Below are 21575 nucleotides of genomic sequence, written 5' to 3' on the forward strand. Positions count from 1 at the left end.
TTAAGCTATAATGGAAAGAATATCTTTTCTTAATACTGTTCACAATGTTGTAAGTAGCAGCTAAATATTTACAATATAGCTATAGATTTCAAAATTTTCACACATCTTACAGTTAGTATTATTTATTGTATTATCCACATTAAATATTGATTTCTGTTACTGTTTCCTTAAGAAACAAGGAACTTGTGAATATTTGATTTTTTGATTGGAAAGACAAAGAGAATGGTACCATGTGAGCCCTTTTTGTAGAGAGCTCTTCTGAACATTTCATTATCTTAAATAAAACAGAAGTATCATTTGTTTAAATAGTTTGCTAAAATGTGATGCATATTTTCATTGATTTTGACTTACATATAAAGCTTGTACAAATAAAATCCATTTTAACTACTGAATATAGGATGAGTTTGAATTTAAAAAAAAAAAAACAAAAAAAACGATAATACACTCAGAGGCATGTCAACTTCTATAAAATCGATCGTTGGAAGTTCGCTAAAAAAAAGTTACGTAGAAAACGAAAAAGTGAAATTTTACGTTGAATTCCGAAATGCTAAATATGCGTAATATACTGTGTTATTTCACTGTTTAAAACTTGTAAATCAAAAGCATGTAAGTTCGTTGAAGTCTTGGAGGTTACAAATGATTAAAGTTGGCTAGTAGATTATAGCTACAAACTTGTTGAATGTTCATTCATTTCGTGCGTACATAACGTACAATATATGGTCAGTGTATAGCCAGTATAAAGAAAATTTACAATAGAAGAAAAACTAATATATATGTATCTCATTTCATTTACTTATTTTTGCAGAACTACGGTGAATGTTAAAAATTATTCAAAATTAAAAGAATCCGACGTCTTATATATTTTTTACAAAATAAGTTTTATTTTTCAAGGAAAATACTGTTCAATTCTGTTTCGGACGCAAACGTAACTATCATCATTCCTGAAATATGAACCCTTCTGGTAGGAGTTTTAAGAATTTTAAGTTTAGAGAAAATTTAAATTAAGAATTAAGTTAAAATTCTAGTAAAGCAAGGAAGATTTTAAGTAATCTTCAGTTTAACCTCTCTGAGCTATGCTAAGTATATTAAGAAAGACTAATGTTAATTGTACATAACTGATAGTTCAATAATTTCTGAAATGAAACAGTAGGAAGGTATAGGAAAGCCTACTTACACAATATTGTTTATCAGAAAGTCACATGACTTTAAATTGAACGAATAATCCCTCCCATTGGATGTGAGCGCTCTAATATTGAATCATCGTGTTGGAAATATTCTTCGTTAATAGATAACGAACATTTATATTTGTTTTCTAAATCTTACTCATTGAAATTAAAAAAAGACAACTTATAAGTGACAATTTATGAACTGGTGATACTTAACAACACAATCATTTTTATTTCAAAAGCTACCTACTCGAGCTCGCATGGGCATTTTTTTTAGTATAAAGTAGATTTTATGTAGATAAAAGATACAAGGTGTAATACCAACGTGAAATATGGAAAGATAAGGACATAAAGTTTGTGAAAGGAAAGGATATTATTATTATTATTATTTTATAAATAGGTCTGAACATTGTATTTGATCTCCGTCAATACACTTATTACTTACTGCAGAAAAATATGACAAAATTTAGCAAAAGTAAATGTTGATATGTGCCATGTAAATTCTGACCATGTTGTGTAGCTAAGTCATTATTTAAACTTCTTACCACTAGATTACAATGTGATGAAAACTAATGAACTACGTGCAAGCAAGAAATTACAATCGATGCATATTGATATTAGTCTGGTACTTACCTTGGTAAAAATATCCCATAAGCTAAAGGAGGCAACACGCATGTGAAGCAACAAGTCATACACAGCACACAACACTAGCACAGCAATGCCTTGCTCTTTAGTTAGAATGGCACACATGGCAAAAAATATGCAGGTGCACATGTAAGTCCACTTCTTAGAATGGTCCCTCCATACTTCACTCCAATAACAGGCACTTTTTTCAAGGTCTCTACGACCATTGTTCGTATTACTACTACGATGTAGCAACGATGCTTTGTCTCTATACTTCACGTGTCCTGTATAGGATAGAAACGACAGCAGAAAGAATATACAAGCTCCTACATCCGCACGACCTACGATTCCCGCCACAGCTTCGGTGTGTATAGGATGAGCCGCAAACAACATTCCAGCTACCGCTACGGGGAAACTATGTCGAAATATCGTCCTGCATAGGCGAACAAATAGAGCAGTGGCAAGGCAATGCAATAGCACATTTACAAGATGATATCCTCCAGGTTTGAATCCCCCTAACATGTAGTTCAGTCTGAAAGTAAAGACACACAATGGTCTGTAGGATTTATGAGAACCACTGTGTGTGAGCGGTGTGCCCCAAAAGTCGTCCTGCAGCAAACTGCTAACGGGAGTAGAAGTCAGGACGTCCTGATTGGTCAAGATGGCTCGGCTGAAACGAGAAAAAAAAATATTTATATCAGTATAATTACTTACGCACAACATAATTGTGATTATCTGGGTGTTTCACATAATTTGTAACTCATACAAACTAAACAATAAAATTATCTTATTATATACATAGTAGTAATACCTTTTGATTACAATATTTGTATTAGTCTGTTACAAAAAGAGAAAGCTCAAGTTCCAGCATCATTCATTTTCATTTCTAACGGTTTATTTTGTTCATTTGTAGACGTATTTTAAATGTAAGAACACTAAAACTAAAACAAAAGCGTGTATGGTTTATTTTAGTACATACTATCAAGATAAGGACAATAATTGGTTTCTGCAGATATACATTTTTTAAATAAATAAAATCTTTATGACAAACTGCTTTAAGGAAAAGTCTAATGATTAGTAAAATTATCAATTTTAACATTCTTTCAGAAATTTAATGCATTTCCGAAAAGCTTATTTTTATTATGTTGTTTGGTACCATTAGAAATGCAAATAACGAACTGGAAGTCATATCAGTAGTAAAGCAGGCACCAAAGGTGTGAAATGTCCCTGGCTCGATTCTAGACATGTGAGTTAGTAGTGGTCATTATTGTATCCATGAGTGTTCTGTATATTTTCTGATTTGCTTCCACATCCTCATTCCACCAATATTCATAATCATTCACTTTAATTAATCATTAGTCTCCTAAAAGCCATTTCGTAAGACCACAAAAATTTTAGTTCAGTTTAAGAGATTATGTAAGAAATACACTTTCAATAATGGATCTGGTGGGCCGGTTGAAAGGGTTAATGGGTCGAAGCAGGTTCGGAGGCCGGTTGTTGCATATGAATGATTTAGACTAATAGCAATGTGCCAAGCCAAGTTGTCCTGCTTTCTTAGAGCTGGAGGACACCGTGTCTATTTACACGAAATAACTCAGGCTTTTTTTTCAAACTTTCATTATTTCGTTTGCCATAAGATAGAACAATGAAAATTTGACTGCATCACTAACCTATGCCAAGTCATGGCCTATATAAAATTTCAACCTTTAATGTAGAACTGTTTACGAAATAGAGGTTTATGAAAGCCTGTAAATACCACAAAGTTTGGCAAACACTCACTCAATAACCCATCAACTCTATACAACACTTAAATTTGGCACAATGGTATAATTTGTGCTATAAATAAAGGGTTAAAAAATCAAAAACTAGAATTTTCCCACTTCAAACCGTAAAATGAGAAAGCAAAGACAGATTTTATACAGCTATGTCGCTTGATGATCAATACATATGCGGTACTTTCTGTGGATATGGAAAATTGAAATTTGACGTAAGTGTAAAATTTGAGATTCAGGTAAAGAAAAAATCTGAAATTTGAAAATTGGAAAAGAAGCAAGCGCAAAATTAAATATAGTTATATTACTTGATTGGAAACATATATTGTAATTCTTGAAGATATGGAAACTTGCAAATTTTCATAAATGTAAGATTTGTGGTGCAGAAAAAGGGGGGGGGACTCTGCAAGCAAAACAATTTACTCACCAAGGGTGGAAAACTACGAGACAGGTTCAAAATTACATATTGTTATGTCAAGGATGAAAAGGATTCAAATCCTGTAGGGTACTTGTTGTAATATGAATATGCAAACTTGAAAATAAGCACAAATGAAAGATGTAGTTGCAAGTCAATTGAGATTTAAAAAGAAAAAAATATCTTCGAATTTTCTTCTCCGAGGTGGTGAATTAGAGGGCAAGAGCAATATTATATATTAACATTAGGTTGAAAATGATTAGAAATATATAGAGACCTTCTTCTAAATATGGAAACTCTCAGATCTGAGTCAATCAGAAACTAAATCACCCCCAGACAGATATTTGCAAAATTGGGCGCTTTGGTGTAATTATTCTGAAACGATGAAAAGTTTTATTGAAATTCGAAAGTTGGAAATGAAATTTGGAACTATAGTGCTGAGAGATTTTTTTAAAATTTCGACGAGAAGGTTGTGCCTAGCCTGTCAGCGCTAAAGTTGGAAATTTGATATTCGGATTTTTGGACCTCAATTGAACTTTGCCTAGTTTCTGATCTCTATGCTTTATATTGTCAAGTGAAGTGATACGACCACGAGAGCTTGCCTCTATTTTTGCATTTACGCTTTTAATAGGATCTTTTCTAATTACAATGACATTTCTTGTACTGTCATACTGCTAGTATCATAATGAAGATCTTAATGAGGACATTTTTCAGTATTAGTTTCACATCAATAAATAACATAGTTCTAAGATAACATCAATTTCTGGGCGTAAATTAGTTTTCACCTCGAAACTCGATTCTCGAAAACTACACATGAGCATTTGTACTCGTATCATTTTGTTGAGCTCAATAAAATTTATCAATTGGTATATGTTTCATCTTTGGACAATTTATTTCTTCGTTAACCGATAACAAAATTGTAGAATTTGTTTATTTGGAGTTTAGAGTTACGTTTCAGCACGGACGATGTGAACGAACAGACTTACTACAAGGTGTTTCAAACTACAAGATGTTTCAAAATAAATATCGCGGTTTTAAGACCTCGTAGTATTTAGACCTATTACAATTAACTTACAATTATAAACACTACATCAAATGAAAGAACAACTCAGACAGTTTTATACGCACGCATGCGCATGCACTGTTTCCTCTGGCTGCCGTTAGAAGGATCTAGTAGTAAAGATGGTAACTAGTAAGCAGAAAGCTTTTTGTATTTAACATTTTGCAGAAACTGAATCTGTAGTTACAATACACCGTCTGGTTGCAGAATTTTAAAGAGACGCTTACAACTACATCCTTAATGTTTGCAGCTGCTACAAACTGTAAAGCCTACAGACTACGGTTTACTTGCCAACTTTGCAAAAGAAATGTTGCTGCTTGAAGATGAAGATTTTCTGGATTGTATCGTCTTCAGTGATAAATCATCATTTCACTTAAGTGGCGATGTGAGCACTTATAATGTTCGCATCTTGGGGTCAGCAAATGCCCATGAGATGGTACAGTTGCAACGAGACTTCCCTAAATTGAATGTGTTTTGTGAAATATCCCAGCGGAGAGTTTTTCTCGCCTCTCGACTCGATGTGTGCTCACTCGGAGAATGGTACCCGCATTGAACACTTGTAACAAGAACTATTTGAGTTGATCTTTCGTTTGATGTATTGTTTATAATTGTACATTAAATGTAATAAATACTCCAAAGTCTTAAAACCCCGATAATCATTTTGAAATACTCTGTGTATTAACTTCTACCAGAAATGGAATACGAGTCTCTTACTGGTGAGAAAATCGGTAAGTGAATATCTCTGAGGAAACTGCCCCCAAATACAAAACATAAACATAAAATTAATTTTAATTTATTATATGTATTGCGTAAACATTAAGTTACATAACCAATAACAAAGTATTGGTAGTTATGTTTCCAAGAAATTTATAAGTACTTCTTTTTCTGAAATCACTTGTCTCTAGAAATGCGTGAATTGATAGAAACTGAGTGACTTTAAATAAAGAAATTAAGATCACTGAAACAAACAAAACAACTAAGCATGGCATAAAGATTTATAGTAGGTATATGAGAAAACGCAATAAAGTTATTTGAAAGTTTATAAAATTATGTGGCGTCAAATATGCATTCTTATTAGAATTAGCTTTGGATCTATAAATGGAGTACTTAAAAAAACTTTGAAACTCGAAGTTAGTAGTGAGTTGTGTTGTGTTTACGATTATTTTTGCGATCAAACTGTCATAAAATTAATCAATGATTGATTCCCACTTTTAAAAATACAATTTAGAAATTCAGAAATGCATATTACGACTTGGAGGAAAGGATACCAATATGGAATAGTATTACTAATATGAAATAAATACATATAGCGGGTGCTGCCACGTAGAGGTGATAGATGTAGACTGTTATAGAACTACGGTTATTACGTCATACTTGAGTAGCAAGTGTTACACGAAAGAACCAGTGTGATCCAGCTATTGATAGTTTTTTCTGGTTTCTGATTTTTCTGTAGATAAGTTTTCACAGGAGTAAATTTTATTCTTAATAAAGTTCAATTGTTGTCATTTTGCATTCTGAATTACGGCAAATGTCAACAATCATTTTCGTACCAATCAGAAAAGAGTTGAAGTGTTTTGTATATTGCTACAACATGTGATATTTCAAGATGGCGAAGATACATATTTGGAATACCAATAGCGAGCTAAATATGGAATATTATTCCATAATTGTTTCTCTCAATTTTTCGTTTTTTTCTCTCCTTTTTGTTTTGTATCTAACAGACATGCCTTCATCCAGAAAGAAAGACTGTCATCGGAAACAATGGGACGAAAAGGATATGCAAACAGACATCTTCCAGATTAGAAGTGAAAAAATGGGATACCTAAAAACGACCAAATATTATTATGTTCTCAGAACTATTCTATTTAGGCTTGCAAATAAAAATCCAAGTTACAATATTAGTTTCTACAATAGTATTAGCTTACGATAATGACGCAAAAATGTCCAAAAATGAGACATACTAATCCATAGATCTCATTGAGTTGAGCAAAATGATATGGGCCACTATAAATCCTCATGCTTAATTCTCGAGAAAAATATTTAAAAAAAAAAATACATACACACACAATTTTTGTTGCACGACGACCACGCTATCTATTAAGATAAAGCTGACTGAAGTATATCTTTGTCGTTTTCTATTGTGAGTCTAGAGCTTCTTTAGTGAATATATAGTTATCGTACGGGTCTTCGACGTATGAAACCCGGGTTCGATTCCCGTTGGGTACTCATGTTGCTCGGATACCATGTTAAGCTGTATATCCACGCCTCATATAGTCTTGGGACTGAGGGGAACGTTAAAGTACAATCCAACCAACCTATCATTGTGATTAGAGATGCAAGGGCTCGGAAAAAAACCGGCTTTTTTGAAAAAAAACTCGATTTTTTCTGCTTTGCTTTTTTGCTTGGGAAATTTTGGGCTTTTTTCAAAATACTGCTTTAAATTGATAAAACAGACTTTGTATCGCTTCTCTATAACACAAAAAATCATTTAATTAGCGGTTGATGCTGATAATAATATAAAACATCGAAAATAAACTATGAATTTCGAAAAAAATATTTCAAACAATTTTTCTTCAACATATTTACATTATGAATTCCACAGGATTAACCAATGTATATAATAAGAATTTTTTAACCTCCTATATACAAAAGTAAGCAGAGTTGGCAAGAACCGTGGTTGTTTTTGAAAATGCCAAAAACCCGTTTTTTGGGGGATGTTTAAACCAGTCTTTTTTTGGTTTAAACCAGGCTTTTTTGACTTAGATTTTTTGCTTTATGTATTTATATTACATATTCACAGAAATAAGTTTGTTTCGCCTTGATGTTATTATGCAACAGCGGGGTTATGCCGGAAGAACTTCCATAAGCTTAAAGAAGTGCGGTCAGTAAATTTCTTAAGTTGAGAATCTCCCGCCCTAGCCATTGGGAAAATCCCATCATTACTTGAAATGTAAGACAATAACGGGAAAATCCTGTTATTGCTTTGCATGTAAAATTTAAAGGTCAACGTACCATAATCAGTACGCTAAAACTGAGGTATTAAATTACAAATTTAGTACCGGTACGTAGATATCATTGAAAGTCCAATCCAAGCTAATGTTGGAAGCTACGTAGGCAATCGATAAATTTTGCCAATTTCTATCAATATATTTAAGCAATATTGGCTTCTTTATAAAACAACACGCATTTAGGCATGCAGAAATATACAATTTGGTTTGTTTCGTATATTTAGGCTTAACATCCTTACGAAATACCGAGGTTATCAAGGAGAAGACTTTCGCTTAAACTGACATCCGAACCGCTACTTGGGTTACGCATGAAAGAAGGTTTGTGGTTCGACCGAGAATTGAACATGGGACACCTTGATTAAAAGGTGAAAGGGAAATAAAACTATTGCAGGTGGTTTGATATCTGGAAACGTTACCATGAAGTTCACACGATTCGCATTTTTCATTCTTTTTATTTTTGTGGTTTAAACCAGTTATTAAAAAAAAAAAAAAAAAAAACAGTTGGTGTAAACCAGCCAACCCTAAAAGTAAACACTTCTTTTTAAAGAATACACAAATAACTAGCAAAATAGTATGTAGTATTTTTACTTCAAAATATTCCATACCCTCTTTTTGAAACAAAATAAAATTAAAATAAAACATAAGAGAAATACTTAGATTTATATGATACACTTAAAGGCTGCACATCTAGAGCTTTTGGTTCTGTATATTCTTGAAATTCTACAGTTAAGTTTTATAGAACCACCATTACAGTTTACCCAATCCTCAAGTTTTCTGAATTTTTAACAAGAGGGATTCAACATATCATTACGGAACTCCCCCCCCCCAAAAAAAAAGACTACGGAATATATTTAAGTTAAGCTAAATACAACTGCACAACAAACATGACTGAGTGATTAGCTTTTGCGCTTCTATCGGGAAGTCCGGGATTCAACCAGCATTCGATCATTCTGACAAAGCTTTTCTTCATTCCATCTGTGAATGTAGAAATAGTGCGTGTACTGTGAGTTGGGCGACTTCCTTTTTTATTGTTTTTAAATCGTTATTATTACTAATTACCAGCAGTGACGGTTTTGAGAAGGTTAGGGGGGCAGTCTTTCGGACTGAAGCCCGTTCCCCAAAGTTACGGAATGTCTGCAGCAAACGAAATGCCTTTACTCATGAACTTTAAGTTCCCGTCAAATAAAAATTACGAATGTTTAAAAAAACTAAACATTAGTAAGAAACCCTTCCCAAAATACTTTTCTAAATCCGCCACTGATTCTCAGTATAAAATGATTTTTAAAGTTGTATCCGGAAGATTATTGCTAAACATATAAACGAAACGAAATATTAGTTATGCCTGTACTCATAAACTTCAAGCACTTCCCAAATAAAATTAGGACTTTTTAGGAAACGAAACAATCAGAAAAAACCCTCCTAAAGTACTTTTCTAAATCCGCTACTGATTATTTGTATAAATTGGTATTCAAGGTTGTGTCCAGAAAATTATTGCTAAATCACTTCACAGCTACAGTATAACAGAAATGTGGAAGTACGGTTTGACGGATATATTGAAAAACGTACGCTTTGACGGATAAATAGAAAAACGGGCATGTTTAACTTTTGCGCTAGAAGCTAGAGTACTAAAAGCTCTTAGAAATGAAACACGGATGACAGACTAGAGAAGAGAAAAGATGTCGATAACTCAAAAGTTAAAATAAAGTTAAATAGCCTCTAAAATTACCCTCAAATACTACATTCTTCATGTTAGCTTTAATTCGTAAAACATGTGCTCCATCCATCTTGATGGTGAATTTCAGAGCGAAATATCACATTCAGGTCATGGAATTCTTATCTAACTATAGAATATACTATAAGAAAGCTATTTAGATAGAAAAATCATGAAGTTGAAAAAAGCCAAAATTTCCAAAATTCTCATTTTTTTTTCCAAAAAAGCCGGCTTTTTATGTGAAAAAAAACCATCGATTCAAAAAAACCGGCTTTTTTGCATCTCTAATTGTGTTACTACCAGGAAAGAACACCCAATATGATGAATGAGACGTAACCCAAAATTATGATTGTAAAATCTTTATCAGGCCAGCTATCCTGAGTGAGGTTTCCTGAGTTTTCCTCATTCACACTAGTCAAATGGCGGAATGGTACCTAACATACAGGTCCCAGCCCACTTCCAACCTTCCCCACTCCTTTCTTCCTTCCCTTTTCTCTGATAATGTGATCGCCAAGGGACATCATCCCTTATAAATGACGGACTAACATGACCGATGGCCATAGATGCCTAAATCCATTTTCTAATCCTAATCCTAATTGTTTAACTGAAATATTGTATAAAGATTTACTTTCAAACGTCAATGAGAGTAAATTATTATGGACAGTGTCCGAAAAAAAAAATTAAGTGAAAAAAAAATTAATGTGCTAAAAGTTATGTCGTTTATTGCTGATAACAATAGATAATTTTCATTGTGTTGAAGCATTGTTTATTTGTGCTGTATAATGTAGCTATTTTTTTGGCTGCTACTGATGGTGGCACATGTACCATAAATGTCACACACACACACACATTTCCAGCAATGATGCACAAACTAATTACAAGTACTACTTGCATTTGTAATGCTACTAGCGTGAATTCCCATCTTAGATTGGTTAAAATAAGAAAATTAGTAATAGTTCGTCAGTCATTTTTTACTATTACTGAAGCGCTCTCAAATCGATAGAAACAAAGAAAATATAATGAAAAATAAGAAAATAATAAATAATCTAGACTATATAAATAAAAATTAAATATTACTATTGTGGACTGAATTTGGGTCTAAACGGCATCGGAAGTGTCACTGTTCATCTCAGTGACACCGAAAAGTATTTATTCGGCTCTAATATCGGTCATTTTCAATCATTTTTATATCTCTCTCTGTCCTCCCCTCCCCTAAGTTGCACCGTCAAGGTGAAATGATAAAAACATCCCAGGCTCGAACTTCATCTATGTTGAAAATTTGATCGAGATCGGTTAGGTGGTTCAAAAGTTATTAAGTTACAAACATAGTTACTTATATATATATATACTTATATATATAAATGAAGAGTTTCACACATTTATTAGTAGGGTTGGCAAAAACCATGGTTTTTATTGAAAAAAAAAACGGTTTTTAATTTAAACCTGATTTTTTGTTTTGTTTAAAACAGGTATTTTTTAGTTTAAATAATTTGCTCTATGTATTTATATCACATGGACAGAAATTAGTTTATTTCGCCGTGGTGTTCTTATGCAACAACCAGGTTATGCTGGGAGGGGTCACATAAGCTTCAAGTGGAATCCAAACCGCTTCTCGGCTTACATCCGAGAGAAATTGTCCTCCATTTAAACTCGAAACCGGGACTAATTGGCCACAAATGGGATACGTCTGGCGACTCACTCACGAAAGACTGATAAAATTGAATTTGTACTCATCTTTACATACCTTTTAATATGATTGCCAAGGGTCATTAAAAAAAAAAAAAAAACAAGAAGATAAGCAATCGTGTAAGTGAAAACATTATACAGAATTACATATGGACAATTTCAAAGTACTGCAGAGTTCAAAGGAACTGATTCAGTCCAAGTTAGTTCGCTACGACTTTTATTAGTCCAAGTTAAAGAAATACAACGACTTACCTTGCATATCAGTAAGAAAAAAAGTGAATGAAGATACGAATTATTTGAATCCACTTTGGCTCTGACCCATTTATAAGTAAACAGATACCAAAAATACTTCTGATTTCAATAAATGCCTCTCGTGAGATTTGTATGACTCCCCCTCCCGAAAAAAGTACGGCATTTCGATATATTTTATCAATAGTAAACATTATTAAAACGAAACAATATTTAGAATTTTCCTTTGATTGCAATTGCATAACAATAATAACAAACTATAAAAAAATCACAAAAGAATCATTCATAAACTTATTTTAAAAAGTTGCTTTTGCAGAATAATCTCTTTGAGTAATGAATGGGGAATTTAGGTCTAAATATAATACGAATAATATACAGGGGTGAAACGTGATAACCCACAAATGTCTGTTCATCAAGATTTTACGAATAGTTACACTTTTACGAACATTTTTCGTTTTTTGGTTTAAACCAGTTGCTTTTTATTTTTAAAAAAGTTGGTTTAAACCAAGGTTTAAACCACTCTGGTTTAAACCAGTCAACCCTGTTTATTGGTTTCGTATCCGGTTAACAATAGTAAACTTCCGACATTTTTTCAGAGTTGAGATTACTTAAAAAACATAAAAGGTGGAAAAGATGCACAACACATGGAATCAATTAATATAAGTGACCTCTATAAGGAAATATTTATTAACAAACTTGGTCCGAGTTATGATAGTTTTAACAGAGTTTGCAGAAATAAATTTAGCAGTATCATTCAACAGCAAGTATGGCGTAACTATCAATTCCAATATAAGATTGCTATTTTAAGGAAAGCACTTCTTTGTAGAATGGAGCTCACAAGTGCATTATAGATTATCAAACACGCGCTATGTTTTATCTGAAAACATTCTAACTTTACTTTGCGTATATGTTTCATGAAGATGGACTACCTAAAAGTGTTTCTCGCTATAATACTGTTAAGGCTTAACAGTGTATGTACTGACAAATGTGAAGTACTCGCTAGCACTGGCGTCTCGCCTAATTCATCCATAATGAGAGAAGAGATCCTGCATGATTGCCCTCTGCAAAAGCCCTTCGTAATCCTCCGAAATGGTGCTCGTTCACCCGACAACTTTGACCTCCATCAGCGAGATATTAGATAAGCCGAGATTTTCACCCTCTTCCTTTTATCTCAGCTCAGACTCAGTCTGTTGCAGAGAGCAATCTCAGGGTTCTCGAACAAAATGGGAACCTCCCTTAGTTTTACTCCTTCTAACCCTACCACCTTCTCTCTCTGCCTACTCTCATACACTTTCATCTTTCCTTGGTCGTCAGCTTAAAATTTCCACAAGCAAGGTAGTAGTTTCCTCCTATAAACTTTGTACATAAATAATTGGATGCTGAGAGCTTTAGTGTGCGGCAGAGATACAAGGGAATGTTTAGCAGAAAATCGATTTCATTTCGCCACATGCTTCACGTAACACAAGCCATATTGTTTAAAAATAATGTATACCCTTTTAACTATATTCTCTTTCCATATTTCATATTATAGCTAGTTCAGCAACCTTTTTATTGGGTAAGTACGAAAGAAGGAGGCTGTTATAAATTTCAGGGAATAATTAAATATTTCTTACATGTATCTATCGTTAGATGTAAAAGTCTAAATAAACAGCGTACATGAAACTTTGCTAAATAGATATTCTACCTCAGATTGGAAATTTTGCGAATTTTTTTTTTTGACATATGTATGTATGTATGTATAGATAGATAGATATAAATATAGATATAGATAGATATCCTTCATCAGTAACGAAGCTATGTAGAACGGGAGTTTAAACTGCTATGTAATCCATTATAGTACGTTCAGTGAATAGAATCAGGGAGTTAGTTTACCAATTTTACACGCGCTATCCGCTTGACCAGCAATGAGAGATCATAGACGTGCAGATACTTTTAGAGAACTTTCAATCTAAGCTTTGGTTGGACAATTGAAAATAATAGTGACAGAAGTTAAATATGAAATCTAATTGACCATTGGAAATTGCAACAGGAAAAAGAATTCTTGACTCCGTTAAAATGATATATTATACTTATGTTGTTAGTATAAACAAACACAGGCCCCCTATCGTTCTTCAAGGAGATAATGACTACAATGTTGCATTCTCAGTGGGTGATCGTTGAAATTAATTAGTGGCGACCAAAATGAACAGAAATCCCAGCAATAAATGTTGACGTATGCTCTCATAAAAATAATTCAGATTTCCAAGATATTAAAAGTATTGGCAATAGTAGAAGGCTTGATAGAAAACAACGTTTTTCGTCCGATCTGGAATTAGTGACCAATGATCAAGTTCGAAAATAGAAGGTGACAACAACTGCATCGGGAAATTCCTGATATTTAGAGAAGAGATTGTTAACGTTGCTAAAGGTATATTGGGCTTCTTGAATAGCAACAAAGTAAGCACCAACATGTGAACTTCTGTGTTTTATGAACCTTCCTCTATTATCATTGAAACAGTACAAACATTACATTGTATTTTATTCAACGCGAATACGGCTGAAATTTCACTTTGAATACAAGCAAAACTGAGCTTAATGCACTGCTTGAGTTTTCATATCCTAAATTAACAACTGGCTTATACATCGTTGTTATTCGAAGGGCTTCATGTATATTCTAAAAGATGCGTGTAAAAATAGATAAAATTGTATCAAGGAAAAGTTGTTCACAAAATTATAAAATCTGTGAAAGACCTTTCCCATGTATGTGAGTTAACTAAACATGTTAAAAGTCTTCGGTGCGAGAGGTCAGGGTTTGATTCTTGACAGAAGCTCAAGTGGTGTAGATCACTAGTAAAGTTGTGGATCCACGTCTCATATAGCATCGCTTTTCGATGAGACAGTAAACTGCAATTCACACAAACAAACAAATGATTCAGTTTCAATTTTAATTCCTTGTCAATGTGATAAACAAAATCTTCTCCCATGGAGAAGTAAAGATATGTTCAAATTACAGGGAATTAAAGTGGGAACATGAATGGAGGTACGAGTAAACATTTGCGAACTTTTTTCTTTCAATTTTTCCATATTTATTTTCAATTTATATCGACCATTTCCTAAGTCATGAATGATCAGTGTTTATTTCTTTCTTCTCATATCCAGTAAGTACAGAAATAATACGTTACTCAAACAACGAGTTATAAAGCCCATGATATGTTACAGTATTGGACATTATGCTCCAAATAACAAAGATAAATCTTAAAACAGAATTTTTTTCTTGCATCAACTGCACAGGAAAAATGCTTTTCAATTGCGTACAGGCTTACCAAATGCCACTGCGGCTTGAAATGCTGGGTGTAAATTAAGTTTCATCTGTCTAGGAGTTAAGATTAGCAGCAAACGTTCTGGTCTTTCCCTAATGGAGTTTCAGCAGTCAGGTGTGCAATTATGACTAACTGCACAATATCTTGCTAAGTATGTATGGTTTGAACTCAACAAAATTGAGGTTTATCCATAGTTACTGAATTCAGCTCTCATTTTATAAATGTTTGGTGCATTTAAGCAAATAGTACAGCCCTTCATTCTGGGCTGCATTGAACTAAAATTAGACTTATTAACAACATACAAATTCTTAACATTAACAGTCACGTAATTTGTACTTAACTCATACTACTTTTGAGTCTATGACCTCTTGAAGCTTTAGAACTTCACCTTGGGAGTCGTGTGGTGTACCGAGAAGTCACGCTGCGCAGCGTAATTCACTTTACGTGGTGGTTGGTTTGTATACAAAATCTTACACTCTGTACTTGGAAATCTTATTTGCAAATTATTTTTGAAACTTTTAATTAAAACTGTATTTTCATTAAAACACACTAGCCCTGAAAAAGCTAGTGTGTTACTCAATGTGTTCAGAAATAGAGTCAACATCATAGGTGTTGTCATTGCTGGTGAGCTATTTGTGGCAGGCTTAGAAGTTTACACGCACTACTGTTGTTGTCAGCTATCTCTTAGTCTTCACTCCTGTTTTCTTTTCTTCCAACACTGGCCATTTGTAGCCTATACCAAACATCTCTCCTCTTTTTCATGATAGTTCTTTCACAGCTTCTGCTCAAATACTTTCTGTTACTATTTTAAATCACATTCTAAGTTGTTATTTTTTCCTCTACTGTTATTTAATACTGCCTCATTCGTTTTGTGTTTGACTCAGCTAAATGTATACATTCTTCTCTGCTTTCACGTTTCAAAAGCCTTTCTCCCTCTCATTTGATAGTGTCCTAGTTTTTGCTACATAGAGTACAATGTTTTACGTAGAATAACTTAGCAGTATATTTAACTTTTTAAATTTAAAAGATCAATAAAGTAGACTTTTCTTCTTCCCAAATGCTAATTTTGTTAAGATCATCCTTGTTTTCATTTTATGTTTGTACTCCATGTTTTCACTAACAATACCCAAGTACAAAAAGTTTAGTGATGTACTCCAATTTTTGCCCTCTTACTTCGACATTTGATACCGACCTCTTCATTCGATTCACTATTGGCTTGATTTCATCCCATATTTCTCGCAGTTTTTCCTCAAGTCTTCCAAAATCTCAAATATATTATTTTCAGATTCAGTAGTAAGGATCATACCATTTGCAAATCGTATACACCTAATCTTTTAACCTCCTACCGAAATACTATTTTTCTTATGCATAGCTTTCTACGTTATATCTTTTAGATAGCTATGAAATAACGTTGGTAAAAAGGAAATATAGCTGTCGAATTCCTCTTCCAATTTCATTGTTTTCTGTCACCTCTTTCCCTATCCTAACTTTTATCGTCTAGTTAAGAAGCCAGCGCATGTGTTTTCTACGTATGCGGGTTACGGTTTAATCTGTAATAGGTACCCAAAAACCGAGGCAGTGGTTTTGATCTCACTTTGAGCAGTAGTTTCGATTTTACATAGCCTCAGTGCTGAAAAGAATCATTAAAACTCAATCGAATTGCGGCTAGATGGTGTTACATGAAATACATTTTTGTAAACTTTACTTTCCATTGCTTTCCTGCAAGATCACTTATAGAGACATTTGATTTTGAGGGTATAAGGATACTTAGTTACCATAGGAAATATAAGTTTGTGTTGGATAAAGTTCTTCCTATTTTTCTTATTACACCAATTCTGCAATTGCCATTGATTTGTATTTATTGTTATAGTTTTTAACCTATATTACAAAATCATGATCTCTCTCTCTCTCTCCCTTTTATATATATATATATATATATATATATATATATATATATATATATATATATATATATATATATATATATATATACAGTAGCGGATCTAAGTGGGGCTATAGGGGCTATAGCCCCTCTTCTACGCTCAGGTATACACTGGATAAAATGGGCTTCAATCGTGCTTTACACTGGATAAAACGGCAAAATATGGTTTAACCCCTCCCTTGATCATATCCTGGATCTGCCCCTGTATATATATATATAGATAGATATATAAGATTTATTATTTTAGAGAAAATTCAATATAATAATCAGGGAGATCATATAAGTCAGAAATAGGTAGGTCAGCCATTTTAGGTCGCGTCGAAATTATAACTGGATTATTTATATCAGATACACATGTAAGACCTTCCATTATGGGAATTTAACGATATGAGGGAAGTCGAGAAATAATCTTTTCCTTCTTTTTCCTGAAGAATTCTAAAGTTGTTTGGTTGAGCATCCTATGCTATGATCGGCAATAATAGAAGTTTAAATAATCAATGCTCAGCAGTATTATCAGACACTGACAAAACTGAACTGTGGTATTAGCAGGAAGAGTTCTGGCCTTTTGACATCTCGCCATTTCCTTTTGGGTGATAATGCGAGACCACACTCGGCGGCGTCAATGCAAAACTATCTTGCCTTCCTTGCCTTTCTCATCCACCGTACAGTAACGATCTCACGTTCAGAACTTCCATCTCTTCTGAGCATAGAGGAAGGCTTTCAGTGGAAGTTACTTGGAAAACAAGAACGAAGTGAAGAGATCCGTGCAGGAGATTTTCCGTATGCAGGATTTGCATATTTTCCAAGATGGGATTTTAAATCTTTTAAAGCGGACGCCAAATGTATCAATGTCCTTGGTTTTTATGTAGAAAAATAAAGTAAGAATTATTAGTATTTCCGTACAAATATTTCTGTCCATAAGTTTCTTGGGAATCTTATTTTCTAACTTACCCTCGTACTTCTTTCTGAGTTACATTATACCTACTGCAAACATGAGTGTCGATAAAACTGATTTGGTCGTATAATACAACTGTAAATTCGGCAACAATAATGAAGGTGATAAAGATTTGAAGAGGTAGAGAAATATTATATTTCGTTTATAGTACCATAATATCGTCAGCGGCACATACACACAATAGTAAGTTTTCAACCTCTTTTACAGTTGTCGTTCAAGAACAGATGACATGAGGAAAATGAAACGAGAATCTCTGATAATAATAACGATGATGAAGCATTTAATCGTTGTTTGTTCGACGTGGACATAATCTTATACCTTCAGATTTTTTTTTTTTTTTTTTTTTTTTTTTGAATGTGTGGAATCAATCTGACTTTTATACTAGTTTGGACGAATATATCCAGAGAACGCAGATATCTCATTCGTTTGTTTTGTTGGGAGGATTGTGGTTTGGGGAACATTTACAGCCTGATTTGGGTGTCAGCTGGGTTTGATAGGAATTGGATGAAAAGACGAAGCGTTCTTTACACACACGCACACACACACATGTACATAAATACACAATCACACACAGAAGGAAAGAGAGAAAATCTCCCATTTAAACAGCAATTCACTAGACACGATCGACAATACGTTTGTCCTCTCGGGACCCAACGAAGGGGAACAGATCGAATACTTGCAGAGACCGCAGAGAAAGCAATAGATAAAACTAAATAAGGGGACAAAGGATTTATCCCAATGGAAAATGTTTGTTTTTCTTCTTTCTCTGTACTTCATCAGAAAAAAAAATATCTACGAACGCAACATATTGATCTTGACGTATTGATAATCAAAACTTTAAGAAATATCCTTTGTGGATGCCATTGTCAGATTTGAGATCATCCTTGTTGAAGTTTTGTTACTATTAATACAAATTTTCAGATTAACTAAAACTAAATACCCAGGTAATAAGTTGGAGGGTATTTACAGATGAAATCAAGTTTCTTTGGTTAAGAGATTGACTGTCATGAATACCAATAATGGTACTCACATTACTTGCCAGGGTTGCCGTGGGTACCAAATTTGCTACTCGCCACTTGTTTTCCTTTCTTTCACGTAGGCCTATACTGATACTTAGTTCTATGTGTTTTATTATACATTTGGAAGGGTAAAAATCACGCTTTAAAATAGTTGCTTTAGTGTTCAAATATCTTATTTTTTAAGAAACTTATTGCATTATAGATATAAGAGTTTTCTGTTCCTATATTACTGCTCGAATTGAGGTTTATGTGGACTTCTGCGAGCTCAGTTTCGTTTGACCCGATAATTGCAAAAAAATGCAGACTTTGTTGAGATATGCAAGTTGACGTAATTATACTCGAGTACCATCTTTGATGCTCATGGCAACCGAGATGAAAGCTTGCTCTTTTCTCATGAGTACCAAATTTGGTACTCGGGCATAATGGTGTTATTAACTTGTATATCTAGCCAAAGAATGAATCCCCAGGGTATGACAAGGGGTGGAATTTGTCTCCAGGCCCGTATCCAAGGGTTCAAGGGGGCCGGGTCCCCCTAAATGTTTACCGTCCCCCCAAAATTTTCACGCTAGGCTTGCAAATGAACTATAATATGGTTGGATCGGGATCCCCCATAACTTCTACCGGACCCCCTAATTTTTGGGTTTACTACTACCCTATTTGTCCCCCCCAACCGGGAAGTAAATATATTACTGATTTTATGCAATTTCCTCCTTGTTCCTCTCTGGGGATTCATTCTTTGGCTGGATATGCAAGTGGATGACGTAATTATACCTAGCAAATTTTTATCTCTGTTTCCTTGAGTACCAAAGATGGTACTAGGACATAATTACGTCATCAACTTGCATATCTAACCAAAATCTGCATTTCTGGCAACTGTGGGATCAAACGAAATTGATAATGTAAAGAAAGTAATGTGGCCTCAGGAGCAATGCCCATGATAATGCCTTGGCAGTCAACCTGTTAAACAAATTTCTCTATGTGCTTGCACACAATATTAAACTAAGGGCTACATGCTACCAAATGCCGTAAGAAAATAATATCAAGACGTCCAAGAGGAGTGGGAGATGACGCTTTCATCGGAACAATATATATATAATGTACAGATAGTAAATTCTGACAAATACAAAGAGTTTCAAAAAGGATTTTTCAGCTGTAAAATCATATAAATTTATTCGGGTTATTTACAGAGCTGGTTTTGGTGTTATTTGTAGCAAAAAAGACCGAGTTTCTTCTTCTTCTTCTTCTTTTTTTTTTTAAGGCTTTATAGTTAGTTAGGTTCAGTGTGACTTCCGTTGTTGATTTTGGAAACATACTATCTGAAAATAATTTCCTGTCAAACAAGCATATCACCAGGAGAAGTCACATTGAAGTCACATATAAGCAGCATGTCTGCGGCAATTTCGTCCATTGCGGAGTAGATTCTTGCTTTGTAGGGTTTGAAATGCAAACGTTTTATCAACACACGCCAAACAGTCGCACGTAAAACGCTCAGCTCGCTAGGAGCATGCCTGGTTAACTTTGTAGGACTATCAACAAAGTTTTGCCTCGCTTTCTCTACGACATCCAAACACACGGGAACTCCATATTTTGCTCCAACTCAGTGTTCGTAGGTTCCCTTAATAAAATTTCCCTCGACTGGCACAAAATTTTCCTTTTTCCAAAATCAAATTTTCAATAGTTTGTTGAGTGTCTATTTCCTATGACAGAAGTTAAGATTAATTTAACTATATATATTAAAGGAAAGTCAACTGCATTTGTTCTTTTTGCTTCTATGTTTTACTTTTACCTTCACATTTTTACAAAAAAAAAAAAAAAAAAAAAAAAAGCTAACAATGGGTGCAAATCACGCTACTTTGAGCAGACACGGTCACTCACTCACTCTCCCTCTCTCTCTCACACACACACACACAAACACACAGTATTGCTATTGTATTAGTTTATTTCTGAAGAGCAAACATAAATAAATAAGCATTTAAATTGATCAATAATTCCGCATGAGAATTTCCCTGGATTTTTACGTATTATCGAAAAATTCCACTTCTCGCTAAATTTACCTACAAAATTTCCCTAGATTAGGGAAATTTCACTCAAACTACGAACACTGCTAGAAATGTCGCTACCGCTTGTAGTGGTATTATTCTGTACTATGCACTACGTAAGTCAAAATTTGACCTGTTTTACTACAAAAAGATACCAAAACCAATTGTGTAAGTAGTCTGAATAAGTGTATGTAAATTTGCAAACTTACAGAGACCATCTTGAAGTGCTCTGTATTTAGAATAATGAGGTCGAACTAATAGTAGGTTCTCGGCGCATGAGTATTAACCGTAGAAGAATTCTCATACACAGAAGAAAGCTTCAGCAGTACGTATGAAGTGCACAAGAAAAAAAAAATGTTCTAGCTTGCTTCTGAAATCCGTTATACATTTAATATATAGAATAGTAGCTTATAAAATGAGATCCATATATTTATCATGTATTCTTCCATTTTTTTTTCCAGCATTTTTCTCATCTAAAGTTGTTAAATCGTCAAGAGAAACAGAAACAACAGCACCACTTTATCCCGACCATACCCGAAACTGATTGGTAGAACGTAGACACTGAATTTGAACGGAGAATATAGGAAGAAGTACGTAGGTATATATTTTCTCTGTGAGTATCGAGAGAAT

General features: G+C 33.8%; 1 protein-coding gene across 1 annotated transcript in view; it reads right to left on the reverse strand.

Annotated features, from left to right (window-relative positions):
• LOC145670291 (protein O-mannosyl-transferase TMTC2-like) overlaps positions 1 to 2444 on the reverse strand; it is a 700866-nt gene extending 698422 nt beyond the window's left edge. Inside the window, exon 1 of the mRNA XM_081738753.1 lies at positions 1800 to 2444. Within this exon, the coding sequence (XP_081594879.1) occupies positions 1800 to 2312 (513 nt within the window). The 5' untranslated portion in view covers positions 2313 to 2444. The remainder of the gene's footprint in view (positions 1 to 1799) is intronic.
• Positions 2445 to 21575: the final 19131 nt, after the last annotated feature.

The sequence above is a fragment of the Thermobia domestica genome, chromosome 14 (assembly GCF_964235325.1).
Source record: "Thermobia domestica chromosome 14, izTheDome1.hap1.1, whole genome shotgun sequence".
Taxonomy (NCBI): Eukaryota; Metazoa; Arthropoda; class Insecta; order Zygentoma; family Lepismatidae; genus Thermobia; species Thermobia domestica.